Source organism: Lycium ferocissimum, chromosome 5 (genome assembly GCF_029784015.1).
Source record: "Lycium ferocissimum isolate CSIRO_LF1 chromosome 5, AGI_CSIRO_Lferr_CH_V1, whole genome shotgun sequence".
In the NCBI taxonomy this organism is placed as follows: domain Eukaryota; kingdom Viridiplantae; phylum Streptophyta; class Magnoliopsida; order Solanales; family Solanaceae; genus Lycium; species Lycium ferocissimum.
Genome location: NC_081346.1, coordinates 61,764,035 through 61,776,792, shown reverse-complemented (window position 1 = coordinate 61,776,792; position 12,758 = coordinate 61,764,035). Strand labels below are relative to the sequence as shown.

The following is a 12,758-nucleotide window of genomic DNA, read 5'->3' as shown; positions in this document are numbered from 1 at the left end:
GAGACGTTCGCTGCCTTGAAGACTCTTCTAATTATGTCTTACTTTTCTATTCTGAGAGATAGATAGATTTGATGTATATTTATATTCCAGACTTGTATATGTTCACTTAGATGCTCTTGTATGGCTTAGACCAGACCCTGGGGGTATTTCCTTATTTCCGCACAATTTCTACTATATATTATTGTAAGACTTACGTGATTATTCTCTACCGCTTGATTGATTTATTTATTTATGTCTTTATTTCTGTTGGGTTGAAGGTTCTCTTATCGAGGTGGAAAAGGTAAGTGCCCGCACGACTTAGCCAAATTGGGTCGTGACATATATATAGTGGGAGCATGTGGGGTGGATAGAGACCACTTATTCACTTTGACCTAAAGCATGGGCCAACTCACCGCGTATTTCGTGTGCCTAGCCGTTCTCTCGCCGAAAGCATGCAGGTGCACGAGAGCGCAGTATAGACTGTGTCTCTGTCTGGTTGTGAAACAGTTTGACAATCATCAAAACACGAATGCATTTGGGACTATCAATCTCCCCATTTTTTTTATGACAAACTCATAAACTGATGTTCCCCCTGAGAACCAGCTTCCTACTTGTTCCTCCTGCGAAGCAGACCATCATTGTCAAGGCACCTGTAACATGTTAGCAACATAATATCGCTTCTGTGTGAACCAGAAGAATAGCTTTTGAAATAGTTTGATGATCATCAAAACACGAATGCACTTGGAACTATCACTTGCCTTCTTCTCATCAACTCTTTAAGAGCTAGTAAAATTGTTACTCCCTCCGTCTCAAAAAGATTGTCTTACTTTTCTTATTAGTTTGACCCAAAAGCATTGACACATTTCTATATTTAGAAACATTTTAACTTTATGAGATGATTTACAGCTATACAAATATCTAAATCTTGTTTTGGACCACACATTTCAAAAGTCTTCCATTATTTCTTAAACTCCGTGACAAGTCAAACTAAGACAATCTTTTTGGGACGGAGGAAATATTTAATATAAGTACAAAAACTTTTTTCTCTTCATGCAATGAAGGACAACATCCCTTTCCATTCTCCACTCATACCTAAAAAATCCAATAAGAAGTTGCAATTCCATAGAGAAAATTACAAGAAAATCAAGAATCTTGAACACAATGTTATAGTTTGCAGAAACAGAGGACCACTAATTATGAGGATGTTGGATAACATCCTTATAATCCTGTTACAAATTGAATTAATCATGAAGATGGAGCTATTGCCTTCTTGTAGGTATAAAATTTTGCAACAAACAGAAAGAACCCGAAATTGAGCACACTTAGCACAGCCAAAAGCCAGAAGAAGTAATGTAGGTGACCATAGTTCAAATTGTCAGGAATCCAACCAGGACCACCATGCCTAGTACTCATATCTGTAACAATATTGACCAAAAGGGTACTCAGATAATTCCCGAGCGCGGTCGTTATAAGGGAAAGAGCCGAACATAAACTTCTCATAGCATCAGGAGCTTGCTCATAGAAGAATTCCAATTGTCCAATGAATGTAAAAACCTCAGCACAACCTATGACGAAATATTGAGGAACTTGCCAGAAAATTGACATAGGGATATGCTTCATTTCGTAATAATTATGTTGTCTTACGGTTCTCAATCTTACCATTTCCAATGTTCCAGCAATCAGCATCGCGAAAATTGAAATGACTAGCCCAATTGCTATCCTTTGTAGCTGAGTGAAACCATTCTTGTGACCAGTGATTTTTCTGGCTAACGGAACGATGACACGGTCATAAACAGGTACCCAAAAAATGACACTGATCGTGTCAAAAAGGGAGAGGGAAGCTGAAGGTATTTCAAAGGAATTGGTCATGTGAAGATCCATTGTGTTGCCTTGCAGAACAAATAAGGTTCCCATTTGACTATACACACTGCTAAAGATTATCCCAGTTGCCCATATAGGCAACAACCTGATGATTGATTTAAGTTCTTCCACTTGTGTTACAGTGCAAAGGGTCCATGGATTAATTGATCCTTTGACTCTGTCTGATTGTGTCTCCACTGCTGCCTTATCAAAGAAACTGGATAAAATATGAAGAACATAGCATTATAAATCAATCAATTTATTTAAATGTGTCTCATTTTTCTAATTTAGACATTGAACTTTTCAGGAAGTCTCTATACACAGAGAATGTAAATGTTTTACACTATCATGTCCTTAAAAGATAATTACAGGTAACTATCATAACTGGTAAAAATAACAACCTGAAAAATCAAGCAGTTACAATAGGTTAAATTACACTGATAGTATAAAAGTCTTTTATACTATAAAAGGTACGGTGTATATAAGTTAAATCCATCATCAAAATGTTGTATATGGTTAGAGACACATAAATATAGTTAACAAGTTTTTTACTTTTGGCAGATCTTAACGAAATATTCTTCTACAGTCAAAGAGAATCGATTCCGTAAAAGATGAGATCAGACAATTCACCAAAATTGCATCTTTGAGAGATCTTTACACATTCATTTAAGCAAACCAAGGCTTCACTTTTTACAACACTATGACTCCATGTGATAGCAACACAAAAATGGCCATGCTTGATCTATGTCTTTATATACTGAAATGTTAGAAGACATAATTAATGAATTAGAAAGTGAACTTTCTTTTAACTTAAGCTTTATATGAGATGATCACAGGATACAACATAATAGCATACCATGCAGAATCCTGAGTTTGAGTCCACCGTCATATATTATCAAAAATAATTTTTCGCGTGGCTGGGCCAAGAAAATGAGTCAGACACGATTAAGAGGGCTTGTTAACGCATAATTCATTAAAAGTGTACTATTTAACTGCTTAATTAAAAAGATGAGAAAATCATACAATTCAACTGAAAACGCATCAAAAGTAGCTAGATTTTGAAAAGAACCGAATTAAACAAGAAACAAATGAAGAGTATAAAATTGTAAGATATACCTCAATTGTTCAGTGTGATCAAGTTTCCGGCTACCTTGTACAGCAGATTCTTCATCAGCAGTAGTTTCAAACAAAACAGAACTGTCTCTAGGAACTTTCACTTTCATTTTCTTAAAAGAGGCAACAATAACTTGAAAAATCCTTGTAAGTGGACTTCCACCAGGTTTCTGATTCCTATATAATTTTGTTCCCGAAAAAAAACTCACAACAGCAATAGCCATAGCAACAGCAGGTATACCAAATCCCACACCCCATCCAACATTTGTTTGTATCCAAACAAGAACTGTGGAAGCAACAAGTGCACCAATGTTAATAGAAAAATAGAACCAATTGAAGAAAGAACTCTTTTTCTTCTTTTCAGTTTCATCAGAATCATCAAATTGATCTGCTCCAAATGAAGAGACACAAGGTTTGATTCCACCAGTACCAAGGGCTATTAGGTAAAGTCCTAGGTAGAACATTCCAATTTGAATCCCTTTAGGATGACAAGTGTTGTTGTCATCACAAGGTGGTTTTAGTCCATGCACTGATGCTGATAATGTTAGTACTGTCATCCCCTGCATAAATTGAAGCTCTGGATTCATTTTGATGTTCCATCGAAAAATTGCTAGGCAGAGTAGGCCACATGCTTAACAGATTGTTCATAAAAAAAAAATGTCCACAAAAGAAAAGTGGTTTAACTTCATATAGTTTTTACGTTACTACATTACCTAAAAGGTAACTACAGGTAATTGACTGATGAAAAGTGGGACTAATGACCTCGAAATATAATATGGTTACATGCTACAATAGGTTGAAATAAATTGCTAGTGTAATTTTTTTTTATATCATCAGTGCCTATAAGTTAAATAAGAAAAGGCAAAAATACATAGTCGACTTTCTAAATTTGTTACGTACTCCCTTCATTTTGTTTTATGTGACACGCTTTCTTTTTTAATCTATCAAGAAAGTAATACTAGATCCGGCTCTTATCCATTTCTCTTCTCTCCATTTCCCCCAACTTTTAGCTTAGATTAAGGACACATGGCATAAATTAGAATTAATGGCTAAGATTTAATTGACTAAAGCAAGGCCCAAACCATGATTTAAATAACGTAACTTGTGCATAAATACATTAAAAACTTTTCTCTCTCTTGTAGAAGTTTGGTCAGTGTATTTTTTTTTTAGTTTTGTTGGAATCAAAGTTAAAAACAATCCCTGCATTTTTTGTTTTTTCATGAAGTCCAAGTAAAAAAACAAACATTCACTACAAAAAATTCTCCATTTTTCCACTAATCATTCACTGAAAAACTAGTGCGAAGGAGTGTAATAGGCAGAAAGGACTACTACAGCTATATACTTTGAGAACGAGTGATATTTAGTGGCTATTTTCCACTGAATGTTGGTGGGAAAATTTGAAATAGTAGTGTTTTTACACGAAAAAATTATGAAGCTTCCCATCGTTTCAAAAGGAACCTATTTCCCACCATGCATTTTCCGACTGAGCTAGTTCGGTGGGAATGAGGTGGGAAAATCATGTTTTATAACACAAATTTCCCACTGAATGTCGGTGGGAAAATACTATGTTTCTAGGAGTGATTATAACGTATCTACAATTCATTCAAGGAAGAATTTAGGTTTAAAAAAGGGGCACGTGAACCCATGATCGCTCAGCAAAACTAGATATTTTATATACATATTTTGTAGAATTGGTCTAATATTATTTGTTGGCACTCATGCTCCAGAAGGGTTGAACGGTACATTTTATTGAATGTTGAGTTATTTCCCCTAGGAAATAAGAGTAAATAGTGATCGAATCCGCTAAATACCTTTTTCTTCTACCTTTTTAGTGGTGCACCATGTTCAAGAAATGGCAAAGGGCCAAACACACCCCTGTACTATCGGGAAAGGACCAAATATACCCCTCTGTAATGACCTGCTAGGTCGTTATGGGGGCTTTGACCATTTTACCCTTGCTAATACCTTCCCGAGAATAGAAATGAGCTTAATGAGAACTCAAAGAATTAGAAGTCTAAAAACTGAAACTTGATTTATTTGTTGTTGTGCACTGTTTGAAACTTGTTGTATGCTCATTTAGGGGGTGACTTGGTAAATTAGACCTCCTTGGGAATTCCGAGGCCACGGGTGAGCCCGTAGCATGTTTTTATGTATATGTGCATGTTTGGGTTGCGTCTGTAAGGTCTCGGATTGGTGTTGGGATTTTAGGTAAAAACCCAGAGCTCACTGGTCGATTTGGACCGCTGCAGCAGTGGTATTACCGTTGTAGCGAGTCCACCATAGCGGGGCGTAGCTCGTCGCCGCGGGAAATGGAGAAATTAAATGAGGTCTGCCATAGCAGGACCATTCCCACTATAGCGGGATAGTCGTAGCGAACGTCGATCGACGGGAGGCAGAATTAGCTTTTTATATTCTTTATTCCGAACTCATTCCCCACATAACTTCAAAACAGTTCCCAAGAACACTTGTGGCTATTTTCTAAGGCTAGGGCTAGACTTTGATTAGTTGATTGTATATGTTATAAAATTGATAGGAGAAAGCATGATTAGGTCTTTGGACATAAAGTGTGGTTGGAAATTCCTAAGTTTGATATTGATTGATCGATTATGTGATAACTATTATGATATGATAAAGAAGAAGTTAATGAATACTCTTCTTGTTGACTTGGAGTAATCCCTTATTCATGTTGTTGATGAATTGAGTCTTGATAGACTTGTGGCATGGTGACTTATGTTCCTTGATATTGATTCATTGATTGTTCACATTCCTTATTGATTGTTGAAACGGAAATACATTGAGATGAGAAAGAACATATAAATATGAAAAGGCATATTTGACGGGGGGTGAGGATGTGGCCTAGTTATGGGCTCGTGATCCGAGTCAGTTCCCGAGCGAGTGGTGCATGGACAACATAGGTCCCCTACAGGTCATGGCTATTTGGACAAACAATACCATTTAGCATGTGTGTACGGATATATGACAGAGTTGAGATAATTCATGAGTTACGGTTGTGTTGGTGATGACATGGGTTGAGTTACTTTTATTGATTGTTGTTTATGTGGGCTTATCTTATTTCGGTGTTGAATGATTCTCGTTGATAATTTCATATGGTTATGTGTTGTTGTGCCTATTTGTCTATTCGATTGATTTTATGGATTTATGCATGATACTAATCTTAATCGGCCTATGATATCTACCGGTACATAGTGTTTATACTGATACTATCTTGTTGCATTCTTTTTAGTGCAGATTGTGATCCAGAGACATCTACCAGACCTCATATTTAGCGTGAGGCCAGTTTCAGGTAGATTTGAGGGTAAGCTCCTATCCATGCAAAGCCGCCTGAAGATCTTCTCTTATTGATGTCTACTTTCATTCCAGATATTACTTATGTTATTTCAGACAGTTGTTATTTCCTTAGACAGTTTATGTTTTAGAGTCCTTGTACGATGACTTTCGGATCTTTGGGAATGTAGTAGTTAGATTTTCGCACTTTTATTTATTGATGGCATGACTAGACAGTTTTATGATTTAATTCTGGTTATCAATTTATAATTGTTTAAAATGATTTGATAATTGGGTAAGGGGATGGTTCACACACTGGGGGATTAATGTAGGTTCCACTCATGGCTACTTGGGTCATGACACCGTCGTTATACTTTCGGTTCAAATATACCCCACCGTTATACTTTCAGTCCAAATATATCCCTCTTCCGCTAAAATTGTCCAAGGTGTCCACTAGGTTTGACGTGACACTGACAACTCGGTGAGATGGACACCCCATGACATGCCACCGCACCACCCCAACCCATTTAACCCTTTCTTCCCCCTTTCTTCCACCACTACCATCTCCTCTCCATCCACCACTAGGGGTGTACATGGACCGGGTTGGTTCGAATTTTTTAAAGACCAAACCAAACCAATTGCATCGGGTTTTTAAATTTATAAACCAAATCAACCAACAAAAGTCGGGTTTTTCAATCTCGGGTTTTCTCGGTTTTTTCGGGTTGCTCGGATTTTTTGGGTTTTTTTGGGTAAAGTCTTCATATAAAACATATAACTTGTACTTCAACTATTTCTTTAGTCCTAGTAAGATACGACTATCTAATTAAGATATTTATTAAGAAAATAACACAAAACGTGAAATTATGAGAGATGACATTGTACTAAAATATTCAACGAAAAAAATTAGTGAAATTGCATAATATAAAGTTATCATAATCTAAAAGTAGTAAGTCATGCTAAAATAAGTACGGCTAATAAGTATTAATTACATGACTAGCTATTAAAGAAAAAAATAAAATTAGGTTATGTATTTTCACTTTCTAAACTAATATAAAACTAAAGAATAGATATCAACATTATTGTCATTCCAGTATTAGATATGAATTACTTTTGTTAGCATTAGTATTGATTTGATTTTTGTTGAGTTTTTTTTTATTTACAAATATCATTGGGCTATAAACTTATTGGACCATTCAAAATTCCAATTTCAAAGCTTGAAATAATATGTTAAAAGACAAAAAAAAAAACTATGAAAGAGTTAAAGAAACATTTAAATTACATTATAAATAAATATTTTTATGTATAAAATATGTTTGAAATTTTATAAATGTAATGTCGGTTGGTTTGATTCGGTTTGACTTTCTTTAGTTCAAACCAAACCAAATCAATAGTGTTCGGGTTTTTCTTTTTAAAACCAAACCACTAGTCAAATTTTTTTCTCGATTTGGTCGAATTATCGGTTTGGTACGGTTTGTCGGCCGGATTGCTTTGTACACCCCTATCCACCACCATTACCGTCACCATCACCACCTCTGTATCTGGGGATACATTGAAGGTATATAGTGTGACCCCGTTGGTGTTGACAGTCTTCTTCCATAAACATTTGGGATTAACTACGAAATTATTTTCAAGACCATGATCTCAAATTAATTGATATTATTTTATAAGAAATCAGATTACATAATTGTGTATCAAGGTTAAATTTTTGTTGTGGAAGCACCTTTTACTAAAATCGTATTTAGGGACATCACTCCACCATTCACCATCTATTAGGGGAATAGTTAGATAATTTCCTTTCTCTTCAATCACCTACTATTATAATTCAATTAGGTTGTTCGAGCTCCCGAATCTCATTGAATTTAAGGTTGATTATACATGATCTTTGAATCCATCGATAACCCGATGTAGCGGAGTAAGTTTTTTGGTTTACAGTAACGAACATCAAATAACATCAGCAGTGGTGGAGAGCAGGTGATCTGGGTCCTTAAAAAAGTTTCCGACGATCTCCAATAGTGGTGTAGGGGAAGGAAATTTTAGTGGTGGAGGAACAAATAGAGGGGTGAGGTAAAATGGGTTAAGGGTGGTGAGGTGGCATGCCACGTGGCATCCACCGAATGAAATGTTAGTGCTATGTAGGACTGAATGTCCACCTTGAATAACTTTAACGGAGAAGGGATATATTTGAACCAATAGTATAACGACAAGGGTATATTTGAACCCAAAATATACCGAGGGTTATATTTGGCCCTTTTCCGTTCTAGAAATCCTAGATTCGCTTCTAAATTCATTCCATTTACTTTTGAATATGGACTATTATACATTTAATATTATATTTTAACTCATTTCCTACTCCGACAAGACAAAATACCTATTAGGATTATTACATCGTCTACAAAGCGGTTTTTAACTTTGATTCCAACAAAACAAAAAAAATACACGGAACAACTTCTTCAAGTAGTGAAAAAATTATGGATGAAGCAATTTAACGTTTGTTTTTTATTTGGACTCCAGAAAAAGAAAAAGAAAAAAAGAAAAAATACACGGCATCACTGCAATTGTAATAACATTACAACGAATATTGTATATGGAACATTCAAAAATAGTTTTGGCACGAATAGGGAGAAAAGAGATTAACTTAGAACCCGCTTGGTTTGGCTTATAAGTTGGTCAAATCAGCTTATAAGTCATTTTTAACTTATTTGGGTGTTTGGCAAAAATAGAAAACAGCTTAAATTAAATGAATAAGGTTTAAAATAAGCCAAAACTAAGAAGTTGCTCAACCCCAACTTTTTTTTATTTTTGGCTTAAAAGCCATTTTAATTAGACCAACAACTTTACCCTCATTCTAATTTGACCAACAACTTTACCCTTTTATCCCGTGTATTTTCTAGTAATTCCAATATTAACTTCTAAAAACCCTTTAAGCACTTTTATCTAAACACGTGACTGCTTATTTATAAAATAACTTTCAAAGACTTAAAAAGTACTTTAAGCAGTTATGCTTAAAAGCCACTTTTTCTCAGCTAATCCAAACAAGCGCCAAATGGAAGAAATAATGGGGTGAACTGATAAGGAAGCAAATAGATATCGTAGGAAAAGAAAAAGTAGGAAGAGAGAGAAAAGTTTTAAATATATTTATATAAAAGTTATTAATTATCTAAAACATGATTAGGGTCTTGTTTTAGTTAGATCAATCTTAGCCATTAATTCTAACATATGTCATGTGGCCCAATTTAAGCTAGAACTGAAGAAAAAAAAAAGTAGAGATAAGAGAAATGGAGAGGAGCCGGATCCAATAATACCTATCTATATTTAAAACAATTTGAGTTTTCTATTTTACTCTTAAAGACATGATTTTATGGCCACAAAAAAGTGTACGACATGTTTCTTACTCTTCGTGTCATTCAAACACGATGTCATAAAATTGGAACTAAGAGAATAATATTTTCACTTAAGACATTTTAATTCTGGGTTCAAAAAAAAAAAAAAAAGACCTATTATGGAAGAAGTAGGAGAAGATAGGGGTGTACAAAGAAAACTGATAAATCGCACCAAACCGATAATCTAAATCAAATCGATAAAAAATCCGATTATAATTGGTTTGGTTTGGTTTTAATTAAAAAAAGTAAAACCGAACCAAATCAACCCGACTTTACATGTATACAATTTTGAAATATATTTTATACATAAAATTATTTATCTGTAATGTAATTTATAAATATTTCTTAAGTTTTTTCATAGTTTTTGTCTTTTAACATGTTATTTCAAGCTTAGTCCAATAAGTTTTATAGCTAATAAATGTTAGTAACTCAAATAAAGTCAAAACCAAATCAATGTTAATGCTAACAAAAGAAATTAAATTCTAATACTAGGAATGATAATAATGTTTGATATCTATTCTTTAGTTTTGCATTTGTTTAGACAGTGAAAATACATAACTTGATTTTATTTTCCTTTGTCATGTGATTAAAACTTATTATCCGTACTTATTTTAGCATGACTTTATAGTCTTAGATTATGATCATTTTCATTATGGCCTTATTAATTAGCAATATTTATTTTATGCGATTTCATTATCTTTTTGTTGAATATTTTATTATAATGTTATCAGTCATCTCACATTTTGTGTTATTTTCTTAAGAAACACCTTAATTATATAGTTGTCTCTTACTAGGATTAAAGAAATATTTGAAGTAAAAGCTAAGTATATGTTTTGCATGAAGAGTTTTCCGGAAGAAAAAAAAAAACCCGAAAACCCCGAGGTTGAACAACCTGGCTTTTGTTGGCTTGGTTTGGTTTATAGAATTAAAAACCCGACACAACTAATTTAGTTTGGTATTTAAAACCCCCGAACCAACCCAGTCCACGTAAAGGAGAAGGGTTGAAAAGAATTTTGCTAAAGAAAAGATAGCTACCAGAAAAGGCCTAAACTACAACTTTTACCGGCGATCTCAATTGCAAGCAGGGGAAAACGTGATCTGCCATATCAGCAAGACGTACATTTAATAGACACATTCAATAAATTATATGGTGGTCAATAGGCCTTAAAAAAAAGGGGGGAAGAAAGAAAACGTCAATAGGCCGTGACCTTAGTCAATATGTCTAAAGGAAAAATATTGACAAGTTTAAAGGGATGTCTATGTACTTAAAAAAGTGATGACTTCTTGTTTTCTCGAATTGCTTGGTGATGGACTTAATTTTCTTTGAATCTTTGTCATGCAAAGACCAAATTAAAAGAAAATATGTAAAGCATATAAAAAGAAGCAGCTTACAAAGACATAGATGATTGAGAAGGCAGCAATTGTCCAGTATCTTCCCAAATAGGCATCAGCCAAAAATGCACCTAGCAATGGAGTCACATAGCACGTCCCTGACCAATTTGTCACATTATTAACCGCCACAACACTACTCTCATTCATCTGAAACTTGAGATAATTCACTAGATTTGTATTAATCCCATAATATGCCAATCTCTCACAGCATTCATTTCCTGTAAATGAAGATCCGAAATCAATGAGAAAAAAATAATTACGCCAGCATGATTTTTTTTTTTTTTAATTTTTATACTGAATAGACTCCACAGAAAATAATAGTAGTCAGCAGATGTATAATATACTTATAATATGCACAAGCTATACATAATTAGTATATAATAGTCAGGCCCGTCTCAACAACATGGGGGGCCTAAAGCCAAACTTCAAACAGATGCCCTAATTTTTTTTTAAAGGAAAGATCGTCACGTATATTTTTATTATAAAATCTACTTTTCCAGCTTTTTTAGATGCGAAATCATTAATTACTATTTTATAATCGATTTGTTCTAACAATTCCTTTTCAATTGATGATTTAGCTATTGAAAAACTTCTTTCGGTTGAGGCATATATAAAATACATCTTTAAAGAAAAAACGGGGCTCCAAAAAATCGAGGCCCCAAGCGATTGCTTTATTGGCCTTATAGTCGAACCGCCCCTAATAATAGTCAGCAGATATTATGCACGAACTAATTAGTGTATAGTTTAAGTATATTTGACTAGCAGAAGTAATTATTATTGGCGTGCCGACTGGCCAAATATGTAACTTCGCCCATTCTTTTTGAAAAATAATGCTGCTCGAAGTATATGAGAAATTAATTGGAGTACCAAGGATGTAGGGGCAAGCTCTCCAAGTTCCAGTGTCCTCCTTGAGTGCTGGATTGTTTTTATAATCCACCGTTCCATCTTTCACATACTTATCATCTTCCGCCATACTTGATAGCATTACACTATGTTGGAAAAAATTGCGGCAACAAAAATAGAGATTTGAATAACGTATTCACCGTCCTTAAGGAGTTTATAATCAATATTGCATGTATAGCAGAACTTTTTCAGGATTTACAATATCAGAAGATGAATATTTCAAGATGTTGAGAAGAGGAACAATAAGGGGACACACTAAGTGAACTATCCAGCAATCATATATTTATACAATTAAAATGTGTGCGTACCTAGGGATGTTTTGCAGATAGCTTTTGGCTGCAGTGGGGTATGGCTAGCTGGAAGTTCAAGATTCAAGAAAACAAGGAAACTGCCCAATTTATTTATAAGAGGATCAGTAATTAATTGGGGGAGTTGGAAATGTAATTAAGATATTACAGAGAATGGCTGCGTGCATGGTTTCCATTTTGCAGCCATGCACACATTCATTGGACCTACTTTATCCTACACTCCCACCATCTAAACCCTATTCTTCCTCTTCGAGGAGATTACAGAAAGCCTCTCACAAGATAGTATCTTGACCGGAAATGTCAGATGGGCGAATTGGATTAATTTAGGTGAGTTAAAATGGTCCTGCTTAATAAATGGACGAGTTATTAACCTGTCAAAAGGTTACTTGGATTGAGATATGGACTAAACAATAGGTCATAGCTCAACCTGTTCAATTCTAATCAAGTTTTGATTTCTTTTTTTTATTTTCCTATAATTTATTTCATTCTCAAATAAATTATTTTCTATTATTATGTGTTGAATGATAGGTTAGTAGGA

General features: G+C 34.4%; 1 protein-coding gene across 1 annotated transcript; it reads right to left on the bottom strand.

Annotated features, from left to right (window-relative positions):
* Positions 1-1,044: 1,044 nt before the first annotated feature.
* On the bottom strand, positions 1,045-12,116 carry LOC132058450 (protein NRT1/ PTR FAMILY 8.1-like). The gene is made up of 4 exons (XM_059450948.1): positions 11,877-12,116; positions 11,010-11,227; positions 2,956-3,512; positions 1,045-2,056 (listed from the first exon to the last, which is right to left on the bottom strand). Exons 1-4 carry the CDS (start codon positions 11,992-11,994, stop codon positions 1,225-1,227), a joined length of 1,725 nt encoding a protein of 574 aa, XP_059306931.1. The 5' UTR covers positions 11,995-12,116; the 3' UTR covers positions 1,045-1,224.
* Between the last annotated feature and the right edge of the window lie 642 nt (positions 12,117-12,758).

What these genes read in the sequence shown, in the direction of transcription:
- LOC132058450 (XM_059450948.1), bottom strand. Translation starts at nt 11,994, where the DNA reads ATGCTATCAAGTATGGCGGAAGATGATAAGTATGTGAAAGATGGAACG. An exon ending in AGCTTGCCCCTACATCCTTG is followed by an intron (nt 11,228 to 11,876) that starts GTACTCCAATTA and finishes CTTCATTTACAG; the next exon opens with GAAATGAATGCTGTGAGAGA. An exon ending in GATCACACTGAACAATTGAG is followed by an intron (nt 2,057 to 2,955) that starts GTATATCTTACA and finishes TATTTTATCCAG; the next exon opens with TTTCTTTGATAAGGCAGCAG.